This window comes from Rhinolophus sinicus, chromosome 15 (assembly GCF_057876585.1).
Source record: "Rhinolophus sinicus isolate RSI-liver-muscle chromosome 15, RSI-T2T, whole genome shotgun sequence".
Taxonomy (NCBI): Eukaryota; Metazoa; Chordata; class Mammalia; order Chiroptera; family Rhinolophidae; genus Rhinolophus; species Rhinolophus sinicus.
Window position 1 is genome coordinate 76,493,897 of NC_142515.1, and position 26,481 is coordinate 76,520,377.

A 26,481-nucleotide genomic window follows, 5' to 3' on the forward strand; every position below is an offset into this window, starting at 1 on the left:
ATAAATTGATGCTGTAAACAAACAAACAAAAAGCACCAGAGACAAAAGACACATTATCCTCAAAGGGGCAACAATGAGACTTAACCACTCACTCCTCAACAGGAACAATGGAAGACAAAAGGGTGACGTTTTGAAGGTAAACATCTGCCAACCTTGAATTCTATACCTAGCAAAAATATCCTCATAAAGGTGAGATGAAAATGTTTTTGGATGAACAGCTGAGAGAATTCATCACTGCACTAAACGAAATGCTACTAAGAATTCTTCAGGCTTAAGGGACGAGATCGCAGAGGGAACCACTGAAAGACAGAAGAGTGACACAAGGGGCAATTATGCAAATAAATACAAAAAAAGTATGGACTGTCATAAGCAACAACACATGCTTGGGCTTGAGTCTCAGAAATGCACCTACAGTGCTCATTTCAGCAGCACATATACTAAAATTAGAAATGCACCTACTAGCTGTATATTGTCATAGGCAAGTCAGCTCTTAGATGCTGTTTCATCTGCCGATGGGGATCCTGAGGGCAGTAGTACCAACCTCGAGTGGTTGTGAAGCATCCGTGACGTAATTCTTAGCACAGGCCCTGGCCTGCAGCGAGCCCTACTGTATTTCTAAGTAGTCCTTCCACTGTGTCTTGTGGGTCTGGGAACCATGAGAACCACTCTGGACCCTCTTTCATTATGTATCCCTACTGTAGGAGCTCAGATCAGACACTCCCAAAAGGCCTGCAGGGTCTTTTGCTGGTAGGAAAGACATCAGCAGGGAAGGCCACAGCCCTGATGCTGAAAATGGAATTTTTGGCTGCCAACTAGAAGGGATAGGAACCATTCCTGTCTCCCCAGCTGCTGTCTGCAGGGTGGCAGGGGTATTAGCCTGCAATGTTAACCACTTAAGAATAGATTTTTCTGGCTCCTCTGGTGAGAGTGGAGCCCACACAGTGCACAGAGCTGCTTCAATGGGGCCTGCAAGAGCTTTGTCCCCTTGGGGTCACTCAGCTCTGCCATACTTGAGTCCAGAGCATCACACACCATGGACAAACCCCAGCCTCCACAAAGGATGTCTTTGCCCACATTTTTTTATCTAGCTTTCTACCATCCACCCACCAATCCTCCCATCCTCCCATGGACCCATCCATTCTTTCACCCAACCATCTAACCATCTTCCGAATGACAGGCTTGCTTTTCAACCCAAACCTTGCTGCCAGTCACCAAGGAAAGAACATATCATCAAAAGCAAGACCTGAGATCAAGTTCTCCACCATATTGCCTCTCTCTGATCTCGTCGCACTATCTCTATTCTTCCAGGGGGACAACCTTGCTCACACTCCCTGTCCCCACTGCTGCCCCCCAGGCTTGGTCCTAACCGTCTCATCTCTTCCTGGTCACTGATCTGGAATCACTGGAACAGGGAGAGAGGGCAGGGGGCCCATGGTACTGAGTGTCCCCCCTCCAACTCCATAACAGGAGGAACCAAGCAGATGCACGAGGCTCTACACATAGGTCTGCTTTCCCATCTGACTTTATTTCACTTTTTTTTCTATAAAATTCATCCATAATTTCACAATTTAACAAAAAGTTTAAAATCCAGGACAGAAACAATCCTGTAACTTATTACAAACACGGTTCTCCTTATTCCTTTTATCCAGGAGTTGGTCTCGGGCTGATGAGTGTCCTAGTTCCTAGTGAGACACATTCTTTGTAAAAACCCTTATGGGTAAGAAAGGTATTCGATACCTTTTGCTTTCAGGCGTTGGTTTACATTTTGTTCAGGAGATAGCAAAACACAGGGATTTGCACTGGGGGCAGGGGGCTTAACACTAAACACGCGGCAATCACAAAGTGCTGGCCCCTTCCTATGGAAGCGTCCCCAGAGCCCTAGTGGGCCCAGCTGCCGGGCAGCTGGGGGTGGGGAAGGGGAGCAGCTGGGAATGCTGCCATCGGGGCCCTGGCTGCCTGGCACGTCCATCAGGTTGTCACAGGCCAGCACTGGGCCCAGAGCAGCTCCAGAGGACAGCACTGGAGGCCTTCTGGCCAGAGGAGGTAACTGAAAAACGGGCCGGTACTTCCTAAGGCCCTGGAAACAGCACAAAGGGTGGGCCCAGAAGCCTTTCTCCAGCTGCCTCCAGGGAGAGCCCGGCTCCAGAGCAGGCCGCTGCCTGTGTTGCTGTGTGGAGCCTGATGCCCTTTCCAGGAGGTCCTCGTGAAGGAGAAAGGCCTGTGCTCTTGACTGGCTGGGCTCCGCATGTGACGCCCGGCAGCCTCTGTGCAGAGAGGGCCGGGCAGCTGCTGCCTTCTGGAGCAGCCTGTGTCAGGCCAGTTCCTTCCGTCCAATGTCTTGGAGATTTTCCAAAGAAAGGTGCCCATTTTGGAGTATTGCTGGCCTGGAGTACTGGTGACAGCACAGGGCCTGTCACACAGGCCTGACCTTTTCCTAATACCTCAAGGCAGCGGGGTAAGGAGAGAATCCCAATGGTGGCAAGGAGACATGGTGGTTTCCTCTGAAAATTCTCGGGCCTTCCCCAAGAGCTGTAGGGAGGCTGGAGTTCAGGGAAGCGTTGGAGGAGGGGCTCCCCAGAGAGTGACAGACAGAATCAGAACACGGACATGAGAGTCGGGGACCACAGGGAAGGGGAGCATGGCGCTCCCCATGTTGGAACTCTGGAACTGGGGGGACAAGGGGCTGACTGACAGTGGGTTAGAGAGAGGAGGTGAGCCCCCTCTGGGGCTTCCACTCCTTTTTCCCCCACATGTCATTCAGGGCAAAAGTCGGGGTGGGGGCAGACGACTAGAGGAACCTTGAGTCGAGGTCTGGGGAGAACAGAGGCTGAGTAAACAGGCCTCCAGCCCCCAGGAGCCCCACCCAAAGGGGGCTGACTCCACGAGGGCATTCTGGCCCTGGAAGGTGGGCCGGAAGGGAGGAGAAACGGTCTGGCCCTTGGAGAATCTCGGGCATGCGAGGAATTGAGTCTCCGGGTTCTGGACCAGTGTGAATGGCAGAGGTGAGGGCCGGGCCCAAACCAGAGAGGCAGGCATGCCTGGGAGGGCCTGCTGCTGGCAGGGGGCCAGGCATGAGGGGCTGGCTGAGTCCTGGCACTCCTCACTCCTCGCAAAACTACACAAACTATCCCGTCTTATTTGGCAAAAGCTCATTTTTTTTTCAAAGTTCGAAGACTCGATCAACAGAAGGAAGAGGATCCTATGGAAGGAGGGAGAGGCCGAGCCCCGGGCTGCCACTCCGAGTGGCGGCCTGTAGCTGGCTGGAGCCCGGGAGGTCTGCTCCTGGAGATGGCCGCCACACTGACCAGGTGCCTGAAGACCTCCTGCTCCATCGTAGTGTTCACGGGCCCTGGGCTATGCCTTCCACGTCCCGGGAGGAGGACGAGGCGTCCTCGTACCACTGAGGGAGGATTCCTCCCTGCACCTGGAGAGGGCCAGCGGGCGCTCCGGCTCGGCCTCCAGCCCAACGACAAGACCAGTGGAGACATCTTAACCTAAAAGTCCCGCCTTACTCACCCCCCACCCCCCACGTGCACCGCTGCCACGGAAATGCACACCCGGAAACCGCTCAGGTACCTACAGTGCATACATACATATATAATAGAGAGAGAACTATACAGCACGGAGTCCCAGCACAGCGAGAGCCGACAGAGGGGCTGCGTCTGGCTCACTCGGCCGACAAGCCGAGGCCCGGCCTGGCGCAGCTGGACCCTGAGGTCCTGGGGTGCGGTGGGTGTGTCGGAACCGTTTGGGGGGGCTGGACGTGGTCTCCTGGCCGCTCAGAAAGGCCTGGGCAGTGACACTGTGCCATGAGCTCCACCACAGAGCGAGGCTCCCACCGCTGGGCACGTCTCTTCCCCTCTGGGAATGAGGCCCAGTGCTGCCTTCAACACAAGCCGCTTTCCAAGGGGGGCCCAGGTGACAGACCCTAAGTGTCGGGGAGCAGCAGTGGCACCAGCCTGACCCCCCTCGGCCCCAGGGCTCCCGGTGAGCTGGTGGGGAGGACAGGCCGGGAGCCAATGAGGAAAGTGCAGCTGGCCGTGTGGGCCGAGGACAGGGCGGTCACTAAGGCAGTGCTGCAGGCGGGAGAGTCGAGAGAGAGGAAGGCAGGCGGGGCCCGGACGTGGCCTCCCAGGACCCCGGCGACAGGGGCCGGCCACCCGGCCCAGGGTCATGTGGCCACGGCCTCCAGATAGCTCTGCAGCTTACGCACGGTGGTCTCATCCAGGGAAAAGAGGTCAAAGTCGAAGGTGGTATTGGTGACATTGAAGTGGCCAGTCTCCTCGATCAGGTTCACGATCTGGAAGGTGGTGGCAGGACCACTTCAGGGGACAGGAGGTTGAGCTGGGGTGGCCCCGCCCCCCACAGGGCCCCGAGGAGGAAGTGGCAGCTCCTAGGGCTGCAGTAAGGGGGTCCAGCAGCCCGCAGGCCTTACAGGCAGCCTGTCCCAGGGACTCCCGAGACAATCTGTTCTCAGTCAGGACCGCGAGGGGCAGGGCGGGCTGCGTCCCAGTACCTGCTGTAGCACGTTGCGCTCGCGCAGGGCCATCAGCCTCCGGTGCAGCTCAACAAGTTCGTCCGTGTAGGCCTGAGGGTGACAGATGGGCACTCAGTGGGTGGCCTCAGCCCTGTGGGACCCCACCCATGGTCCTGCCCATGTCAGCTTGGGGCTTGGGATAGAAAAGGGCCTGATACCCTGGGGCCAGCACTCTGGCACGCCTGGGCTGGCCTGTCCAGTCCTGGGGTCCCAGGGTTTCCCCCCACTCCCACCACACCTGAGCCCCCCCACCTTGTCATAGGTACCCCTCTTCAGGATCTTCTCAGGCTTGCTGCAGGACTCGGGGCTCCTCCGGCCTGAAGCCTGCAGGGTGAATCCGGGTCTGCTATCAGCTCTTACCTGTGCCCCTCCCTAGCCCCCCACAGGCTCTCTGACCCCGACCCCTGGCCATAGTTGACTGTTCAGAGCCAGCTTGGGACCCCAGGACCTGCCAGTCCTCCCTCCCCTGGCCCCCAAATCTAAGGGAAGCCCATCGTGAGGAGAAGATATACCCCTGGGATCTGGGGGTGAACCAAGCTGACCTCTGCACCCTCCACCCTCAGCCTGGGACCCCTGGAGAACCCCAGGCCTAGGCCCAGCAAAGGCCCAGCCATCAGCCCTGCCTCCAGGACGTGACAGAGACCTGACCCCCAGGAAGACCTCCTCCGCTGTGCTCACCTTGCTGTTGGGTGGGGGTGGCTTCTTCGGGGGAGGGGGTTCACGGCTGGGCAGGCAGGAGTCGGCACTGTTGTCGCTGTCACTGTCACTGAAGCTCAACCTGAACAATGACAAGGAGCCCTGTCAGGCCTCTACCAGCCAAGCCTGACCCAGACTCGCTCAACAGTGGGCGGCCCCTCCCTGTGGGCCAAGCGTGCGCCCAACAGTCTGGGCTCCCTGCTTCCCCTACACCTCAGAAAACCAACCTCATTTGGCTCTGGGCGGCCACTGCCGACTTAAAAAATGAAAGTGTCTGAGCTGCTTTCAAAGAGCAAAGCACCCAGAGGTGAAGGCACACACTCTAAGAGGCTGCGCCTCCCTGGCACGTGTCTCCTGGGGCCAGCACTCCAGGCAGGGTGCCCCAGGAAGCCTGATGGACGGGGGTCTGCTGAGTCCTGCTCCCTTCACGAGGTCCTGCAGGTGGGGCTGCCAGTAAGCTTCCCTCTGGCCAGACGGCTTCCTCAGTGACATCGGCGTCCCTGTCTGCACGGGGCCATGAACACAGTGTGTCTGGTGGTGGCTCAACCTCGAAGCTCCTGAGGGGCAGGGCCCTGAAAGGCTCCTCGACCTCTGCCTCGATTTCCTCACCAGTAAAAGGTCTCCGAGGAGTGCACTGGGGAGGGCTGGCTCACAGTGACAAACGGCGTGTTTACTCACTACGCAAGCTTCCCTGCCGGCCTGAATCGGAACGCCTCCCCTCAGGGTCATGTTTCTCTCTTATGATCTCAGTCTGGATCTCAATCTGGATAACATGGGCTAGTGCCTAGGTCCTTTTAGCTTTGTCCAGAATCTCTTGAAGCACGAGAGGGATGTAGAGAGCAAATTCCCTCTAGCCCCCCAGGCCGAGAATGGCCCTGCCCTCCTCCCTCTTCCTCTGGGGGCTGCCCTTGTGAGAGGCTCTGTCTGGGGTCCCCAGTCCCTCAGGGACATTTTGGGCTTGATCCAGTGAGGGGGAGCCTGATAACCACTCCTCCACAGCACATTGCAACGCGGTAAACCCTGCCTGCCTCCTGCACCCTCTGCCTAAACAGGCCTCACTATGAGTGCAGTGCCAGGAAACACAAGGGAGTGCGGTGGGAGCCTGAGCCTTGGGGGTCCTGTCTTTCTCCCTGCAAGGTCAAGGTGGTTCATTTCCTCAGGTAAACTTCTCCCATCATAAGCATCGGGCTCCGGAGCCCCTGCCCTCCTGGAGGCTCAGAGCTCTCTCCGCCTAACCAGCTACAGATCACTCCAGGGGGAAAGGCAGGCGGTGTCTCCTCGTTGCCCAGGCAACACTATCAAGTCAGCCAGACCCAGGCATTGCCTCACTGCCCTGTGCACCCCTCGCTTCCCCCTCTTCGCCGGGCCCACCAGGAAGCAGCTGGAGGCCATGGCAGACTGCGGGCTGCCCCAGGGAACAGACCAGGAGGAGACGGGGCTTTGCCAGCTCATCCCAAGCAGCTGCAGAGTCAACATCAGGGTCTTATTGGCCCCTTGCCTGACAATGGATGTGGCTTCCACCGGTGCCCAGGAAAGCCCCAGGCCTTCCACGTCTGCCCCTAGAAGAAGACACTCCAGGTGCTTCTGCACATTTGGTCCCTGTACCACTGTGGGAGCCCCTCAAGAAGGTGACCACGTCTATGAGCCCTCTCCGCTCCCTGTTCCTTGCGTCCAGCCCCAAGCGGGCAGGAGCCGCTGCTGGTAACCCCACCCTAGGAGACTGCCGGTACTCCCTGGGCCCCTGCCCGCCAAGTGGCCATTCCGGAGCCTCCCACATCCACTCTCAGGATGGTGAGTGGGTTTGATCCGCTATACTGGCAGACTACCACCAACAAGCCCCGGGTGCAGACCCGGGGACCAGCCCGGCTTAAAGAGCCACTGAGGCCCAGAGGCCTCAGCCTCCTGGGGAGAGGGGCTGGATCTGGGCCTACTGGGCCGCTGTGACCCCTGAGTCTGCCCCTTCTGCAGGCCTGGGGCCAAGCCTGGCGTTTGCTCTGGGCTGGAGGCTGAGAACACATAGCCATCCCGAGTGAGCTCACTCTGGGGGCCTGGGGGTGTCCCCAGGACAGTTCTCAGAGTCTGTCCTCACCCCATGCCACACACGCGGGGAAGGAGGAAAAGGTCCCCAGGCCCGAGAGCAGAAGAGCCAACCGCCCGCCCCTGCCCCGCCTCAGACCAGGACTGCCTCTCGGTCTGCTGTGCACTGCCTCTCCCCACTTCTGAGATGGTGACTGGACTTCTGTCCCTCAACATCTCACCCCTTCCTGCCAGGCAGCCCACACCTTCCAGTGTCAGAAGGAAGGATGCCACCTAAGGACCCCCCCACTTCATGAAACAGGCAACCTTGGGGCAGTGGCCCCCAGGCAGAGCGCCCTCTAGCAGGCTCGGATGCACCCCTTACCCCAAACCCAGGGACACCTTTGTCCTGGCCCCGCCTCCTTGAAGCCCCTCAACCTCAGAAGAGCCACCCGGGTCCCCCAGCCCCACTCGCCCCTCACCGGCCCGGGCACCTGGAATCCCTCCCTGCGTTCGCCTTGCCGGAGGCCTCCTCGCCTGATGAAGAGTCGTCCTCATCGGACTCCTCCGACTGCAGGTCCTCCACCATGGAGCGCAGTGGTCCTGGGAGGGCGGCAAGGAAGGGGAGGAGGGGGGGGGGGTCAGGGCTCTGCCAGGGCCCTGCAGTGTGCCATCTCCTCCACCCCCAGGGCCACATGGAGCTTGACACCATGATTCCCAAAACCACCCACGCAAACCCTCCGAGGAAGTCCCTCTGCCAGGTGGGGCCTGCCTCCCATCTCTCCAAGTACTGCCCCAAGGTCGCCCCTGCCTAAGGGATCCTCTGGCTCCCCGCATCCCCTACCTTCCGGGCGCTGCTCACAGGCCTCTGGCCCCTGGCCCGAGGCAGGACCACAGGGCCCTTCCATTGCCAAAGCCAAAGGAGCAGCCCTCCTCTGCTGCAGATGCTGAGATCAGAGCCTCAGCCCGGAGCCAGGACCAGCCAGCCTTGCCAGGAGGGTGAGGAGACAGGATCCCCTGACCGGCCTGGGCCCCTACTCAGGCCTGCCCAGACCCTCAGCAACCCTCTCTGCTGCTCCCAGCCCACCGTCCTCCCCTTTCTCCAGAGGCACCCGGTTCCAGGCCCCTACAGACGGCATCTTGGTTTATATTCCTGTTACCAAGGCAACAGAGGGACACAAAGCCCTCAATTACCTTGGTCACATGATCCCGCTTCAGCAGGTTCCCCCTCCCTTCCCTGTAGATAAGAACCCTTGGAGAGAGTGTGGGCTTTGAGCACCCCATCCCCCAGGGCCCTCAGTGACTGTGTGTCTGAGTTCCAGGTCAGATACCACCCCCCCATACACTCCCCTCCCCCAGCTCTCCATAATCCTGAAAAAAGGATTCCAGGCGGGGGGGGGGGAAGGACTGTTGGTCCAATCCCCCAGAAGAACCGCTTCCGGTTTGAGGGCGGGTGGTGGTGTAGGCTAAGCTGGTGGGCACATCACCCTCTCACACCCACAGCCTTCAGGCTGGGAGCACCCAGGCCCACCCTGCACCTGAGGAAGGCCCTTCTCACTCTGGGGCAGCCCTTATGCCCTCTTCTCCCAGCCCCCACCCCTCGGATTCTGCAGGGAAAAGGCAGAAATGCAGACTGCTGGGGGCCTAGGCCAGAGTGCCAGCCAGCCCCACTGCGCCCTGATCCAGGACAGCAGGGCTGGGTGGCACAGGGTTGGAGTGTGGGCAGAGGAGCTGACGCCGCCTCGGTCTGGGAGGAGCTGATGAGGAGGGTATCTGGCCACGAGTAGGGCCCGAATCAGACAGGGGTCCTTCTCTGCCAGCCCCAATGCCGGCACCTCCTCAGCACAGCCTAAAGTCCTGGTCATACAAACGGGGACGGCCCAGGGATGGGGGACAGAAGGAGCAGACTCCCCACACCTGGTGGTCAGGTGACCCATTTCTGCTTTTCTTTTTAATACAGACTGCCTGCGCTTCCCAAACCTATGGACAGGGATCTCTGAGAGCCCAGAGTGGGCAAGCAGTTGTTTACTAAAAAATGCCGAGGGTAATTCAGCCCAGGCAGGAAGCTCCTGCATCTCCCCATCACGCTAGCCCCCTCCCACCCTTCCCCCATCCGCCCCTCATCACTCTGAGCCTTCCCCCATCACTCCCTGCCCTAGGAGAAGGTGTCAGTGGGTTTTTCTGGTAGTGGCCGCGGCTGAAACTGAGGCATGGAGTGAGCCCCCAAGCAAAAGTCAATCACTTCAGGAAACTGCTCATGAACCTTTCAAATTCGATAGCAAACTCAGTATCCCACCAACCTCTGACCTGTGGGGAGAGCCAGGGGCGACTCCCATAGCAGGAAGCCACAGAAACCTTCCGTCTCTTTCCTTTTTCATCACCCACCTTGACTGTGGTTCTGAGACGGCTCGAAATCCGAATCTGAACTTGAGTCCGAGCTGGAGCTGGAGTTGGACGGGCTCGACTGGGCAGACTTCACCCCACATGGGGTGGGACAGGACAGCACGCAGGGAAGACAAGAACAATCTCAGTCCAAGGAAAAGGAGGAGGCAAGAAAGCTGCTCTGGCAGAGGCGACACACAGCCGGGTCCCCCCAGAAACTCACTCAGAAGGTCCCAGAGGCGCCAGGTCCCAAGCACCCGTGGCCCAAGGCCGACAGCAGGACCGTGCACACACCCCTTCAGTCCACGGCACCCAGCCCCACGACACCACCAGTTTTCACGGGAAATGCAATGGCCTTTCTTCTCCCACTGAGGAACCTGAGCTTTCTAGCCATTCCAGGAGCTCAGATCACATCTCCATTTCCCCAGCGCCTGGGCAGGAGGACAGGGAACTGGGCTCTCCGTGAAAGGGAGGGCAGCACATCTGTGACTGCTCGTCTGTGGGCCCTGCCTTCTTCTAGTGAGAGCTGGCTGTGGTGCCTCGGGAACAGTGGAAAGGTCTGGAACAGGAAAGGCAGGTACAGAGACCCAGCTTCGCCTTCTGCCCCTTGTTTCCTCACAGCCTGTCCCAAGGCTGAGTGATGAAAAAAGCCATCTCCCTGCCACCTGCTGCTGTCACCCACCAGGTTGCCCTGAGGTGACGATGAGTGTGTATACATGTGACAAGCAGCTGAGTACACAGTGGACTACAGCCTGGCCCCACAGTACCCGGTGCAGGTCACACCCCCCTCTTCTTTCTGCAGGGTCCCCGCTCCCCAACACAGCCACCAGGGGGCAGTAAAAGCCAAAACTAAGCCACTCGAAGGTAGGATACCTGGGGCAAGATGACTGGGGGTTGCACCTCCCCAATGGACAGGAACCGGTCACTTCTGACCCCTTCGTGAGGAAGGGGCCTCTGGCCTGGCTGAAGAGAGCACTGAGCCAGAATGGGGCCATGGTGTCTGCCAACAGGCTGTTCGGGAGGTGTGTGTGGCTGAGTGGGCAACAGGCTTGTGGCATAGCACCGGCTCTGAAGGGCAGAAGGGCAAAGCCCACGGTTTAGAAAGTCTGCCTGGCCTGGAACACCCCAGTCTCCCGGGAGGCCGCCTCAGGGAGCCATGTGAAGGAATGGAGCAGCGTGAGCACTTGGGACCAGCCACCTCCCCTTGTTGAGAGGAAAGAGGGGACCAGGAGGCAGGCAAGGGGTACCCAGCAGCGTCTGCCCAGTCGTGGCACATGCCATGTGAGAGGAGACCCTGACCCTCCCAATGGTTTGTGGGCCAAGGGCAGCCCCCAGCACACAGAGGGGACCCAGGAAGGCACAAGTCTGCTCACTCAATAGACCCAGCCAGAGACTGACCCGGCCACCGGGGAACAGACTCGTCACATAGCTAAGGGGCCTCTTCTCTAGGATTTGCCATGGCCTAACCCACCTGCTCCAGGCCCTCCCAACAGACCCCTGCTGATGCCCCCCTACTCACATACCTTCAGGCTGGCAAACGTGTTCCCTTGGGAGCCGTCCCCCGGAAACCTGACCATCACCTACTGCCCACTGTGGGGGTGCTAGAGAGACCAGTGTGACCCCCACAGCCCCCAACAGGCCTTGAGCCAGGTGGCCCCTCTTGTATGAAGACCCCTGAGTTCTTATTCTGGTTCAGGGGTTCTGGTTCTGACCCTGGCTTTCTCACCAACTGGCCAAAGCCATCCCCAGTTTTAAGCTTCAGTTACCCATCTGTGAAAGCTTCCCCGGGGCCTCTGCTGAGCATGTGAGTGTGCCAGCCGCCAGCACATGCAGGTTGAGGTCCATAGTGCCTCTGACATCTGGGGCAGAGAATTCAGACCTCCTGGGCTGGGGTCATGGGTGGCAGGGTCCGTGAACCTGACAGAAAATAGCAGGGCCAGGCCAGGAGCTGGACCCAGGGTGGTGGCCGCCCAGTGTGCAGGCAGCAGGCTCGGAAAGCAGGAGCCATAAGAGGCCACTCTGGACCCTGTGCTGCCTGTGTGTTGGCGGGGAGGTGGTGGAGGGGAGCAAGTCAGTCAAGCTTTTCAGGTGCACTTGCCCCTTTTCCTTCAATACAAATCCAAGGGGTGGAATTGGTTTCAGCCAAACAGCATAGACGTTTGGATCCGAATGCCCACAAGGGGTCGCTGAGACTGCTGCCAAGGCATCTCGGTGCTCGGCCACACAGTGTCCAGAAGGAGGCCAGAGAAGAGGGGCCTAATGCTCCCAGCCTTCCTGGGCCCATGACTGAACTAGACCCCATGGGCCAAAGAGACCACAGAGAAGCAGCTGGAGGAGCTGGGGGCTCGACCCAGGGACTCAGATGAGGAGCCATGCGACCACATCTCAGGAGCAAGCAGGAGGAGGTGACTCAGGTTCCATGCCATGGCCAAAGCGGCCCAGTGGTGGCGCCACCCAGCCTCCAGGGTGGGATGGACTGACAGTCAAGAGAGGCTGGGAGGCCTGGATCTGGAAGGCTGTCTCATCTCCTCCGCCACAGACATCTGTGCCTCGCCAAGGTCCCAGGGTTGGGAAATGTCACTGAGTCACCGTCCTACAGCCCTAGAGAACCACGGGCATCCTGTTGGTGGCCTGTGTCTCACACCTGCATGGACCTCAAGTGGCTAAGTCCTGTCATTCAGCAGTTTCAAAGGCTGAGCCGTGAAGTTCTGCTGGGAAACTGCCCCGCCCCCCCGCCCCAGGCTTCCACGAGAGGTTCGAGGTGCCCAAGGCCACAGATGCCAGACACGCAGCCCACTCTGAGCAGCAGCGCCTGGGGAAGAGCCTTCCCAGTGTCCCAAGTGCTCACGACAATCACAGCCAATGCCAGCATGGACACCCAGGGCCCTGGTGGAGGCCTCCATCTCTTCCCAATGTAGGTACACCAGCCTCGGGAGCCGCAAGGCCTCACCTGGAAGCCTCTAGGGTCGAAAGAGGAAAAGGCACTTGCCCAGAGCTCAGGGCGCTGAGCAGACATGAGACAGATGACAGACTGGGGCACTGTTTAGTGCCCAAAGAACCTGCAACAGCCCAGTGGGCTACTGAGATGGCCCTGACGGCTAGGAGCCTTCCCAATAAGAGACATTCTAGGGTCTTGCCCCCCTGGGTTCCCTGGCAGACAGTGTCTCCAAGCCATGAGAAGCCCTGGGCACACAGCACCACCAACCCTGTGTGCTCCTAAGCCGGTGGGCGCAGTTACCTCTGGGCTGAATCATCGCTCCCAGTGGTGTCGCCTCCAACGGGGCACTCTGAGAAGCGACACACTCATGACATCCTTTTTGCTAACACAAGAGCTCTGGCTTTGTCTCTGGGGATCACTTTCAAAGTCCCAAGAGAGCCTGAGCAGCAATTCCACCTTTGAGAGCAAATGAGGGTTCAGAAAGAGCAAAAGGCCACTGAGTGCCAAGATGGTGCTCCAGGAGAGGGGATCGCTCAACTCATTCACTCATCCAGCCAGGCACCTGGTCGCTGACCACCAATGCCAAACACAGCCCTGAGAGATGACAGCACCACCCGCGGCCCCAGCGAGTGTGGCCACCCAGGCCACTGGCTCCTTTGTGGCTCAGGCTGTCTCTGATGGTGATCTTCAGCGTGCCACCTGGAAATGCCACCGCAGGAGCAGCCTCTCCCAGTGACAGGACACCGCTCTTGGACAGGGGCTCTGACCCATGCTTAGAAAATAAACCTTGCTGATGACGGATTCCTGTGTATGGACTGTGTGTGCAGGAGCGAATGGCTGGACGGCGTGGTGAGGTCACAGACCCCACCAGCCATTGGGGAACGGAGCCGGGCAAGGCTCAGTGGCCAGGATGAATCTTCCAGACCAGGACAGCTGGATGAGGACACGCAGGGGTTTCCCACTGGCGGAGGGAGCCAGGGAAGGGGTAAGACATGATCGCCCACCCCGGCCACCAAGACCGTGGCCCTTACAAGGGGCTCCCACGGAGAAGTGCTTGGCCCAGGCACCAGATTACCGTGCTTTACCAGAACCAGCCTTCCCTAAGCACCACCTCCAGGGTGCTCACAAGGCAGGTTTTATCACACCCGACAGAAGGGGAAACTGAGGCTTGGCAAGGTACGTGGGTGTGCCTAACGCTTCCAGGATCAAGTGGGAGACCAGGGCCCGGGTCCCAGCCTTCCCAACAGGTTTCCCACGGCTCAGAGCCGGGACACAGGACAAGGACAGGGGTAGCGGGTGGATGGGTTGGGGCAGGCACCTCACCTCAGTCTTGAAGGAGGCCTCATCCTCTGAGTTGGACTCCTCCACCTCCAGGGGCTTTTTGATCTCCCGGGGCTCGCTCTCGGCCTTGATCTTCTCCCCTTTGGTGCTGCCCTTGTCCTTGGCCGGCTTTTTATCTGAGAATGAGGAAGACGAGGTGCGGGGCGAGGTGCTGGGGGCGCTCCTGGACCCCTTGGAGCTGCTCTTCTTCTGCTTTTTGGCGCTGGGCTTCGGTGAGTCAGCGGCGGCCGGCCGCTTGCTGGAAGACTTGGGCGGGGGCGGCGGCGGGGGGCCACCTTTGGGGGACAGACTCTCCAGTTTGGTCTCCTTCAAGGCCATCTTGGGCTCTTTGAACGCAGCCTTGGGTGGCGGGGCCTTCTCCTCCTTGGGTGGCCGGCCCTCGCCCAGCTTCCGGGCAGCATCCTTGGCACTCCGGGCTTGCTCACGCTCTGGCTCCTTGGAGGCCCCCTTGCTCTCAGAGTCCTTACGCGGCCGCTCCCGGTGCTCCTTGGCCGCCTTGTGGGCCTTGCAGGCCTTGCCGCTCTCCCTGCTGGCGTCCTGAAATGCCGGGAGGGAAGGAAGAGAGACACAGTCAAACGGCATCTCGGGGTCGCCCTGCTCCGCCTCCCCCGACCCCTACAAAGTATAATCCACCTGATTCAGACTCAGCTAGAGAAAATCTTCCAAAAAGCGAAAAAGTAAGGCAGCAGGTGAGAGTTTTAAATGGAGCTGTCCCTTTAAACTACTAGGAAGTGTCAGCAGGTCCCGGGCGACTGCAGGCTAAGACTCCCCTCTGAATTGAACTGACATTCCCTGAGGGATTCAAGAAGAGCACACGGTGAGTCAGACAGAGAAAGGCAGCCACACAGACCCGCTCCCACTCCGACACCTCGCAGCTCCCCGCTGGGGGGCGCTAGCGGGGGGGCCCCCCTCTCTGTCCCCACCACAGAGCCTGCGTGCCTCCTGCCTGGCGCCCCCACCCCGCCTGCCTGGCCCAGCTCTGGCTCCAGTGCACAGCCAGGCACAGCGCCATGTGACCCCATGGCTAGCACCGAGTGCCCGCTGGGTTCCCAGGTGCTGTGCAGGACCAACAGCTCCTAGTCCTCTAGGAATCCAAGCTGCCCGGGCAGCTTTTCTACAACACGTACAGTTCCTGGGAAATGCAGAGGCATGAGGGCGGGTCAGGCAGGTTGTGCAGCTCCAGCTGGGGTCAGCGGCAGCGAGCGACCCTGCTCCGGGCTGCTGGGAAGGCCAGGCCGGGTGCCACCAACCCCGTGTGCCTGTGCTTCCGCTCAACAAGGGCAAGACCACCTACCTCACCGGTGACGGTGCAGGGCCTGGCCGACAGCAAGCGCTCAATCAAGGGGGCTGCAGCCACCCCCACACAGCCAGCACACCGTGAGGGTGGGAGCCCCGTCTGGCACCTTGTTTGCCTTCTCCCTACCAATACCCCTTCATTACCACACACATCCAGGCGAGCTTGACAGGTGCCCGCTGCTGCCAGCTGCTTAGGGCTCCTTCCCGATTCGGTCAGCCAGGTGCCCGGCTGGGCCCAGAGGCCCTCAGATCAAAGCTCACCAGAATACCCATAGCAGCCCGACCCCGAGGGTGGCCCGCACTACCTGAGGCAGCCACACTTTGCCAGCTCACCCCAAGTGCCGAGGGGATGGGTAAGCCAGCTAAATACCTAACAGAGAGGCCTCTGCTTCCTCCCAGCCCATCTGAGGACCCAATGACAGAACTCCCCAGTAAAGAGCCGCAGGAACAGACAGCACAGTCTCGACAACCTCGGATCTACTCTGCGGCCATCTTGCAAATCCACAACCCACAGCATGGCCAAAGGGTCAGGGACAGCCTGCATGGCCTTAGGCTCCTGCCACCTCCCTGGAGAAATGACTCTCCGTCATCAGGGAAGTGGGAAGGGGTACTCACACCACAAGCCCCCAGGTGACCATCTAACGGGGCATCCCCTTCAGGGCTAGCACACGGAATGGGGCCAGTCTCGGGGTTCTCTGCTCCCCAGCAAGCTGCTCCCCCGAGGGAGGCAGGAAGCAGGAACCCCACATGCAATTCCAGCCTCTTCTCACAGTGTCAGGGAACCCGCCTGGGCTGAAAGAGCTGGTCCCAGCCCCAAGGGGCAGGGCGAGAGCACACCTGGCGGACATATCCACCAAAGGCCTCGGCGCAGCTCCTGCCGTGCCCCCCAGCCCTGGGGTCGGCAGAGCCCCCACTGCCGCCCAGGGCCACCTGGAAAACAGGGGCCTTCCGAGCAGCAGTTCTTCACCCCGGGAGTCTGTCTGCACGTGGCTCTCTGCAGTCCCACACTAAGTTCTGCGTGTCATGTGTATGTTCCCAGGGGCGAGGGCCCCTTGCAGTCATATTCCCAAAGCCATCAATGACACGAAAATGGCTAAGAACCAAGTTCTTGAGAAAGGTCACCCAGGACAACTGGCTGACGTCGGACAGGGGAAGCTACAGGGACACGTCCAGGGCTGTCGTGGGGCCTGAACCGAAGGAAACAGCATCCGCAGAGTATGAGCCTTCGGAGGTCAGGCTCCTCTTTCAGGAGCCTCCAACTCCTGTCTGCCATGCTACCCTCTGAGGAGCCCTGAGGTGAAGACAGACCACCAGGGACCAACCCCCCTAGGGCAACAAGAGCCAGACCTTCCAGTGGCCCCCAAGCTGGGGATCCTGTATGACCCACCCCGTCCCTCCCAGCCCTCTCTGCCTGGAGCCACGTGGTCTGGCTATCACTCTTCGGGTCCAGGCAGTGGAGAACCAATCTGGGGCGGGGGAGGGATGGGGACACAGCCAGCGCCCAAAGGAAGGTCCTCAGCTGGAGGAAGAGGCTGGCGCGCAGGCCCTGACTTCCTAGAAGAGCAGAGTGAGACTGGCAGCCTAGAAGCCAGGACTACGTAACAGACAGAGGGGGTTTCCTGGAAAGCCACCAGTAGAGAAGAACCTGCTGTGCGCTGCCTGAGAAACATACGCAGGCACCTTCTAAGCCACACTGCCCAGGTAGATGGAGAGAGACGCTGGGACAGGGTGGGGTGGAGACCAAGGACCCTGCCTATAGGCCTCTGGGCCTGACAGATACACCCATCTGGCCCCGGGACTCCCCTGGGGGGGGGGTCGCAAAAACACTCTGGTGAGAGATGCCAGGAGCAACCCCACCGGCCACTGGAGTGTCCTTGCCACCTGGAGGGCATCTCTTCATAGGGTTTTGGGTGACTTGCAAGTGACATGTACAGAAGAAATGACAATTCCTACCCTTCCTATTTTGCACAGACTTCTGGAAAACTGTGAGTGGCTGAGAGAGAAGCTGCCAAGATCTCTAGCAAGAATGTCTCTTCCATTTGACCTCCATGAGGCTCAGGAAAGATGGGCCTGGGAGGCTGGCGTGGGGAAGACCCCCCAGAGCTGTATTCCAGACTTAAGACTCTGGCCTCATATGTCTTCAGGGCTCAAGTCAGACGAATCTGAGGATTTCCGAGACTAACTGGCCTTGTGGAAAGTGCCAGAAAGAGCTTGCCTGGGTGATATGGCTCTCCTGCAGCATTGCTAATGAGTAAGGCTGTAAGATGGCCTGAGAGCTCAGCCTGTCCTACCTGGGGTGCCCCAGGCCCACAATATCCAGCAGGTGAGTGAAGCAAGAAAAATGCAAAGATGAGAAGCAGATAAACTTGTGAGGTCGGTGACGCGAAGACAAGCAGCTGTCCTGAGAGCCAGATGGAGCCCGGCCTCCGGAACACAGAGCTATGTAGGTGGTGGCAGGGGAACGACGTGCACACTTAGGAGATTATGTGCACATTGTGACACTATCAGAAGGGCCTTGGTGGCCACTCCAGGGTGGTTCACAGAGAATGCTCTCAAGAAGGCAGAGAGCCATCTGCCTGACGGGTCTGAGAAAAGACGATAAAATGTTTCTTCTTGGGGAAATCAGCTTGCTCACCACAGGCTTCCACCTGGCCATTCCCCCAAGTAAGCTTTCTCTGCCAGGAGCTGCTACCAGAGAAAAAAGCCAAGCCTGGAACAGCCCAGGCAGGAAGCACCCAGCCCTGGTAGACAGGGTGTCCTGGCTGAGCTGGGGGGGCCTGAGAAGGGGGGCCGTGGCAGCTGCGGTGGACACACTCCGTCCATGGCTCCCAACCACGTGACACTGTCTCGGGGGTGTGCCTGAGTGGTCGGCGGGAGGAAGGACATCAGGGCGGGCTGTCTGGCCTCAAGAGGAACGGGGCGAAGAGCCTGTGATTACCAGGCTGCTCCGTGCAACCCAGGAAGGGCTGACCCTTCTGACTAAGTGGCAGAAAGCAGCCGGGGGAGCATGGATCGCTCCAAGAGGAAGATGCCAAGGGAAGGAATCCAGGGACAGAAGGCCCAGCTCAGCAGAGGGGGTGCCTGAGCCCAGGACCCTCCGCTGGGCCTCAGTGCTCCCACATAACTGGGCCTTCCACCTCACTAACCTTGGAGCCGTGGGATGGTTTGGTCTTCTTGGGGTCAGAGAAGGCAGAGAGTGGAATTGTGGGTAACATGGGGTAGTCAGGACTGGGCCTGGACACCGTTTCTGCTCCTTCGGGCATTACCATCACCTAGTGATAAAGAAGAGACAGATGTTATCAACGAGCAAGGAGGCAGGCTGGAAATCCGATGGGCAAGAGGAATTCGGCTTGTGGGAGTGTGGCTAGAGGTGTAGGAGCTTCCTTTTGGGCGAGGGGCCACGGAGAGCTGGGCATCACTTTCCCAAGAGAGTCAAAGGCATCTCCTCCATGAGGGGCTGGGTGCTGAGTGCTTGGAGAGAAGCAGGCTCGTGGTAGAGAGCGAAGAGAAGCAGAGTCCCAGGATGGCTGGGCCCGGGTGCAGCTGGTGCGACCTCGGGGGGGAGAGCTCTGGGCCAAGAAGACTGGCGGAGGGTGCGAGAAGCACGAGGAGGCAGCTGTGGCCAAAGCTGACCTGAGCGCTGCGGTTACGAAAGACCAGAAGCAGAAAGGCGAGAAGCCAGGCAGACACGGAGGAAGCAACTTCTGCTGGACGTGCGCGTGTGTGACGTCGCCAGGTCCCACATCTCCTGGAGGACCAGCCCTCCTCCACTCTCAGGTGGGTCAAGTTGACTGAAACAGGGCGCCAGCAGCGAGGCCGAGCAGCAGGGAACTGCACAGGGGCGGGCCCAGCTCTCTGCAAAAGCCACCTCACTGGAGCCTGCAGGGGAGGAAGTGCGCTCTGCCTCTTGTTAACTACTAGGAGGAAGGGCCTGGGCTCCTGCCAGGAGATGCTCCCAGAAACACCTGCCCGGGTCCAGCAAGGCTCCCGTGGCACCTGCTGAAGGGAGAGAAGACTCGGGGGCAAGTTCTCAAAATACCGACACTGGAAGTTCACACTATTAGCGGGCAGCCACTCAGAGGGAGCCTTCCAGATGGCAATGAGACAGAACAAAAGAATAAAGCGCACATTAAAAAAAGAAAGAAAAAAGCCCTTAGCTTGGTAGAACACACATCATTAACAACCTCGAGCTCCTGGGTCCTTCAGGAGCTGCACCTTTCATCTGAGGAGGCTGATGTAATGCCCGGTCACGGTCATGGGGACACCAGGTTGAAAGGAGAGCAGTGGAGCCCTTTGTGCCACCCCCACCCCCGACTCCGAGGCAGTGAAGCCAGAAGCCGAGTTGCTCAGCAGCCTGTCTGACCACAACTCTCTTAACCTAAAACCCAGCTGCCCCTGGCCGGTGTGGCTAAGGTTCCCTAGGCCTCAGGAAATCACCACTCACTCAGGCCAGCAAGGACAAGCACAGGGTTAGAGAAGCGACTGATGTCCGAGGAGAGCAGACAGGTCCTCTCGGAGGCCTGCGCCCATTCATTCATTTCCTTCATTGCCCTTTCTCTTCTCTCCTTCACAGGAACATCCTAGACTGACACTATTCAGAACAATGCAGCGTGCCTTGTCTCTCTCTCTTCTCTCCTTCTAACAGCCCTTTAAGAAAAGGTTAAGTAAATAAATGGACCCACTTCCACCTCCAGCGCGGGGCTGCCTAAGGATACGCCTCACCCAATGGAAATAGTGACCTTCAGCCGCAGAAGGGGCAAAGGACGAGACACAACGCTGTGAGGGAACAGGCAGCCGCCTGCCCCAGGGCTGGCCTCTGACCGTCCAGAAAACCAGCCCGGCCACTCTGCTCACCGCTGAGGAGGTGTCTGAACCTCACACGAGGAATTACAGAACCCAAGTGCCCAGCAGCCAGGGGCGGTGCAGAAAGCACTTCTCAGCCCTCACAGATGCTGAGCTCCTCCAGTTCTAGCACCGCCATCAGCACGGCGGGCTCTGCGGTCATCTGCCACTAGATGGCCAATGCCAGCCCCACTGGGGACGCTCACAACTCCAGAGACTGGCTAACACAAGGGCCTCAACTCAAGTCTTGGGTGACACTGTCCCATAAAGGTCCCAGGTTGCTCCTAGACCAGACAGCAATGCTTTGCCATCAGCCCAGGGCAAGCCCCGAAGGCCCATAACCCCAAAGGGCGAGAAAGTTCCTGATGAGCCAACCAGCTCTCTGGGCAGCTCTCACTGAGGGTGAAGAGCCCAGCAGAGACCACCCGCCACAGCTGTCAGGCCTCACTCTACCTTCCTCCCTGCCAGGCTGGCCCTCCCCAAACAGCAGGCTGCCCTGCCCTGCCCGCCCCCCCCCGCCCCGCCCTCTGGCTTATGTGCTTAGATGCCGCACACTGAGCCTTCATCTCGTCAGAGAAAAGAAAACCCGACGACAAGGAGCACAGGGACGGGGCCCTGGTCGTGGAGCTCCGAGAGGCCCGTGGAGTGCTGACTATCTGTCTCCGAGATGGGACGGTGGAGCCTCTAGGTGACACCTCAGGAAAGTATTTCGGAAAGTAAGGTGGAGAAGCAGAGCTGGGCAGGATTGTGGGACCTGGCAACCCCCCACTTCTCTCTCTCTCTCTTCCCCGGTTCTTCAACAACTCGCGGGCGAACTTCAGAATAAACGTCTGTGTCACTCAATTCCAACGCCTCCCTGTTCTGTCCGCAGACTCCATCAGCCACCATGTGCGAGGTCGGAGCCCCAGACTAATCCTTTATTAGGGACACAGCAAAACTCACTCAAATTATCTGCAATGAATAAATGACTGCTTTTCTTTTTTTAAAAAGTTAATTAAAGACCCAACTAAATTAAATGAAGAGTAAGGACAGCTCCCTAGGCCCAAAGAAACTCAACCCAAACTCCCTGTATTCACTGGGGAGGTGGGCCCGCCCACACACACTCGTGACCCTGACCAAGTCCACCATCGCAGGCACCTCTGGCTGCTAGGCAAATGCTTAGCGCGACTTTGGGTCACCACCAGGTGGCTGTGGGATGTGCCGTCCTCAGCCGCACCTCCCGTGGCAAACAGTACAGCCTCCTCCACAACCAAACCACCACCCATCAGCACCAAGCACCCCAAACACATCTTCCATGAGCCCTGACACACGCTCCTGGTACTCTGCCACCATACTGGGATCACTGGCTCGGGGCAGAGACCCAGGTCGAGAGAGCAGACGCCTTCATTTGGCCTCGTAAGGACAAAAGTGCCAGGCGGCGTGCATCCTCAGGGAACCCCGCAGAGCCGGTGCTCTCTCCCCAGATGACGCGGCGCCGGCACAGCCTTGCCAACCCAGTTAAGAGCTGGCTCCAGTGCCTCGCCACGCTGACACACTGCCTCACGCCCGTTCCTCCCCCGCCTGCCCTTATGGAGGAAGACGCTAATTAACCACAGCCAACCAGGAAGCGACGGGGACAACGAGCGACTAGTGAGTCATTCCAAGCTGACAACACCCCAGCACAGACTCGGGACACCTGGGTGCCATCCAGCGCTGCCAGGTGCTACCTGTGAAACCTGCCCCTCGGGTATCCAGTACCCAATCATAAGCTGCAGAGATGCACCCGCAAGATCCCAAGGCACGCCCAGCACCACGGCTCCCAGCACAGGGAAAGGAGCTGCCACCTCCATGAAGCCACGATGGAGCAGGTGGAGCAGCCAGGTCCGTCGGCGCCGGGCAGGGCGCCCGCTCGGGGCACACTCACCCCGCCAGCCATCAGGAGCTTGTACCGGAACTCAATGGTGGGGTTGTTGAAGGTGAGCTTCTCGCAGCGCAGGTGGTTGACAGGCGGGTTGCCCTCCAGGTTCAGGAACAGGTCATAGGTGAAGCAAACCTTCCTCGGCTCCTCCTTAAACAAAGAAAACAAGGAAGTCGGTTTCAGAGGGGCAGGTGGGAGGCTGCAGGGACAGCCACCGGATGGAGGTGGACGTGCACGCCCACTGCCGGCCCCTGCCCTTCCTCCCCTCTGCTTGGCCTCCACTTCTCTCCCCCTCAGACCCTCATTCGCTTCTCTCTGTACGCCACCTCCTCATCCGTCCGGTTACCCGAAATGAATGACCGCGTTTCCCCGAAAATAACACCTCGCCAGACAAGGAGCTCTAATGTGTCTTTTGGAGCAAAAATGGATATAAGATCTGGTCTTACTTTACTATAATATTAGACAGGGTCTTTGTGATATGATATGATATGATATGATATGATATGATATGATATGATATGATATGATATGATATATGATATGATATGATATGATATGATATGATATGATATGATATGATGATATGATGTAAGACCGGGTCTTACAGTAACTTTCGCTCCAAAAGACGCATTAGAGCTGATGGTCCGGCTAGGTCTTATTTTCAGGGAAACACGGTAACTTACGATGTGCAGAGGGCCTGGCAAAGCAGGCTCCACGACAGGAGCAAAGAACATGAAGACTGTCATTCTCGGATGCTAAGTGGCAACATTCCTCCCCATGGGGTGGACAGCCCCGCGCACACATTCCCCCCGGAAGCCTCCCAGTACCAGCCAGCAAATGGAGAAACCAAGGCTCAGAGACACATGGCTGCTAAGTGCCAGTGCTGAGGCCTGACCCCAGGCTCCAAGGCCCAGGATCCTAGAGCCTCCTCTCCCTTTCCTCTTTCCTAGGAAAATGTCTCCACAGATTTACATATGGCCAATAAGCACATGAAAAAAATGTTCAACATCACTAATCATTGGGGAAGTGAAAATCAAAACCAGGACATAATGCCTCACACCCACTAGGGATGGCAATTATTAAAAAAATGGAAAATAACAATTGTTGGTAAGGATGTGGAGAAAATGGGGCTCTTGTGCATAGCTAGTGGGAATGGGAAATGGGGCAGTCACTTTGGAAACCTGTCTGGGAGTTCCTCAAAATGTTAAAAATTGAATACTTATATGACTCATATGTCTCTCCTAGATACCTATATACCCAAGAGAAATGAAAACATACATGCACACAAAAATGTGTACATCTACGTCCATAGCAGCATGATTTACAATTGTCAAAAGTGGAAACAACCCAAGTGCCCATCAACTGACAAATGGATAAACACATATAGCCCATCCAGACAATGGAATATCATTCTGTTAGAAAAAGGAGTGAAGTGCTGCCACTCGCCACAGCGTGGACGGACCTTGAACACACGGTGCTCATGAGAGAAGCCGGACACACAAGGCCACACAGTGTGTGATTCCATTTAGGTGAAATGTCCAGAACAGGCACATCCACAGCGACAGGAGGTGAGCTCGTGGGTGCCAGGGGCTGGGTGGGGGGTTGGGAGAATAGTGACAGCTGTGGGCACTGGGTTTCTTTCTGGGGTGATGAAAATATTAACACTATGAAGATTGCACAACACTGAATATACTAAAACCCACCAAATTTGTACACTTTAAAAGGGTGAATTTTCTGGAATATGAATTACACCCCAATTTTTTAAATGTTCTCCATTGGGAGAGAAAAAATTGGGAGCATGGGAGCCAGGGAAGATTCCCCAGCAATTAAAGGAGACTTTACAACAGGTCAGTGAGGGGAAGGAAGGGAGAGCGAAGCAGCGGAAGCGCTCACACTGGCATTGAGACGCCCCCTTCTCTTCACCCCTGCCTCCTGGAGCCTGAGCCTGCAGGTTGCCAGTCCTGCGGGAGCAGAGCCGGGGCTTGGCGGCTTGGCCACTCCTCCTCAGCCTCCCCAGCAAGGCCCCTGCGGTATATATGAGCAACGTCAGACTTTTTGAACCCTGCTGAATGGGCGACACCCATTCAGAGAACAGGAACCAGCTGGCCATGTGCCCACTTCTGAACAAAGGGGACAGGAGCAGGGTCCTGCAGTCCACGTGGATGACGCTGCCCCCCCACCCCCACCCCGTCCAGGCCACAAAGGTAGAAGGTGCACCTGTCACATGAAAGCCACAGACCCTGCCCCCTGGGAGCCCCGAGTCCGGTGAGGAGACAAGTAAACAGGCCTTGTCGAGCCACTGCCAGCTAGTGAGGTGACAATGATCTTGCCCCTCCCCACAGAGCCTCGTCCCAAGTAGCGTGGGTTTAGACCCCAGCCTAATTAAACCAGACTTGGAAACATTCCCCTGTCCGAGGTGGACATGTGATCTAGTTTGGGGTGATGAAATATAAAGATGGAGGCAGTCAGCCTAGAGAGGGCTTTCCTTGCCAAATTGAAAATATACATGCAAGGAGAACGTCTCAGCACCTCTTCCTCCTGCCTAACCATGTGGCACAATGCCTGGCGGTGCAGTGTCAACCACGGGAGAACCGTGGAGGAAGCCAGGAGGCAGACCTGGCACCACGGAGCCGCTGCCCCAAGGCCCTCAGCTGCCTGCCTGTCTTGTCAAGGAGAAAGACTCCTGTAGTGAGACTCTCCTGTTATGCCCCTAAACACAGCCAAGTGCCCCTCCGTGCCTGCACTGCCCCATGCCCACCCTGACGGAGGCACTGTCAGTGGGTGTGTCTCCCCACCAAATGGAAAGCTTGTGAAGGCAGGGCTCTGGGGACTCCTGCCCCGCACTTCCCCAGGTGCTGGCACAGGGGAAGCACTCCATATTTGCCAAAAGAACGAAATATGAGGATAGATGAGGGGCAGGGAAGGGGTCAAGAAGGCCTCCTGGACAGTGTGACAGGTTTGGAGAACAGCTGTGACTCAGTCAACTCAAGGAGGGTCAGGGAGAAGCGCATCCTCTCTGGGAGCCCCAAGGGCCCACACAGCGGCAGCTGGAAGGGGGGTAGAGGGTGGTGGCAGCAGGCGGCCCAGAGAGAAGGGCCTTGGCCATCATTGGGAGGGTGAGCTGCTTCCTGGGGCAGAGGGATGTGGGCTCAGGAAGAAACAATCCAGACCCGTGTCCTGGGAAACGAACACCCTCCGGCCTGCAGGACGTGGTGACCGGGAGCAGGGTCTGAAGCTGGCAAATAAAGGAAGGAGAAACAAGCACCTGTCCTGCCTTCCCACAGGTGAGCACACAGGACTACGCGTGGCGCGGGAGGACATCCTCAGCGCTCTGTCACTCTCAGGCACCACGCACATCACACACAGCCCAGCAGATGAGCACGAGCGCCACCTTCCCAGGCAGACCTCCCCTCCAGAATCAAGTTCAAATTGACGGGGAATACGCAAACCAGAGGGCTGTTCTAAATAAACACCGCATGGACTGAAGCAGCAAAAAGCCAGATGGTACCAAACTCTACAGGACAAATGACCCAGTTTCTTCAACAAACTGCAAAGAAAAAAATGGTAGAGGGAGAATCTACAGATTAAAAAGGATTTAAGATTCAAACCCATGTGGATTTTACCTAGACCCTGATTCAGACAGAAAAAAAACTTTAAACGCTGACTATTAAGGGACTCTTATTGTAGATATGATACTGGAATTATTACAGTATTATTACTATTAAAAAGCAGTCCTTAGCTTTTGGAGAATATTCTAGAATACTGTCACATGAAATGTTGACGTCTGGGATTTGCTCCAAAATGACATGTGGGCAGTAGTGGGCCAGGGACAGACCAGACGTGGCCACATGTGATGACATTGGAATCATTGCTTCTGCAGATGTTTCACACTTTCCCTGGTAACCTTTGGAGCGTCCGAGGCCGAGGCCTGCGAGGCTGCATGTTGGAGGAGGAGTCGGCTCAGGGAACGTGTCAGGGAGGCAGGGGAGGCAGGGTGCCCTGGGGCCTCAGGGACACCGTGGGAGGGCAGCCGGCAGCTGGACAGAGTTGAGAGGCTGGGGCCTGTCCTTGGTCACAGGCCTGTCCTGAGCCTCAGTCTCGTCACCTGTCAATTGGGGAGGATTCGTTGAGATAATGCAGCTCAACTCGGTGCCATCAATAAATGGAAAGTACTGTTTTTACCAGAAAGACCTGGGCTAGAGGAGGGCACCTGGGAGATGCTGCAGACAGATGGTACCTGAAGCCATAGGATTCCCCAGGGGGCTAAGAGGGGGCTTCGCAAGGACATTGAGAGGATACTCTCCAGCTCTGCCAAATACAGGAGCGCCCCGAGCCTCTCCTCTGCACCCTTCCTGCTGCCCCTCACTCAGCTGCAGCTTTCCGCTCCGACTACACGGCAGGTCCAGCCGCTTCTCCCTGGCCCCTCAGCCAGCCCCTCCACCTCGCCTCCCTGAACCACTCATCACCTCCTAAATGTCCACCTGCTTCCACTATGGCCCCCTTTTTAATCCACAGAGTTTAAAGCAGCTCCTGCTC

General features: G+C 58.0%; 1 protein-coding gene across 5 annotated transcripts in view; it reads right to left on the reverse strand.

Moving 5' to 3' along the window:
- Nucleotides 1-1,504: 1,504 nt before the first annotated feature.
- The window catches only part of MLLT1 (MLLT1 super elongation complex subunit), a 64,573-nt gene continuing 39,596 nt past the window's right edge, over nucleotides 1,505-26,481 (reverse strand). Inside the window, exons 4-12 of one of the 5 annotated variants that reach the window (XM_074337671.2) lie at nucleotides 21,952-22,095; nucleotides 18,353-18,478; nucleotides 13,893-14,447; nucleotides 9,635-9,722; nucleotides 7,732-7,852; nucleotides 5,216-5,315; nucleotides 4,790-4,861; nucleotides 4,517-4,588; nucleotides 1,505-4,300 (exon numbers count right to left, since the gene is read on the reverse strand). In XM_074337671.2, coding sequence (XP_074193772.1) covers nucleotides 4,172-4,300; nucleotides 4,517-4,588; nucleotides 4,790-4,861; nucleotides 5,216-5,315; nucleotides 7,732-7,852; nucleotides 9,635-9,722; nucleotides 13,893-14,447; nucleotides 18,353-18,478; nucleotides 21,952-22,095 — 1,407 coding nt within the window. In that variant the 3' untranslated portion in view covers nucleotides 1,505-4,171. The remainder of the gene's footprint in view (nucleotides 4,301-4,516; nucleotides 4,589-4,789; nucleotides 4,862-5,215; nucleotides 5,316-7,731; nucleotides 7,853-9,634; nucleotides 9,723-13,892; nucleotides 14,448-18,352; nucleotides 18,479-21,951; nucleotides 22,096-26,481) is intronic. The other 4 variants (XM_074337672.2, XM_074337673.2, XM_074337675.2 and 1 more) reach the window with 4 other exon arrangements.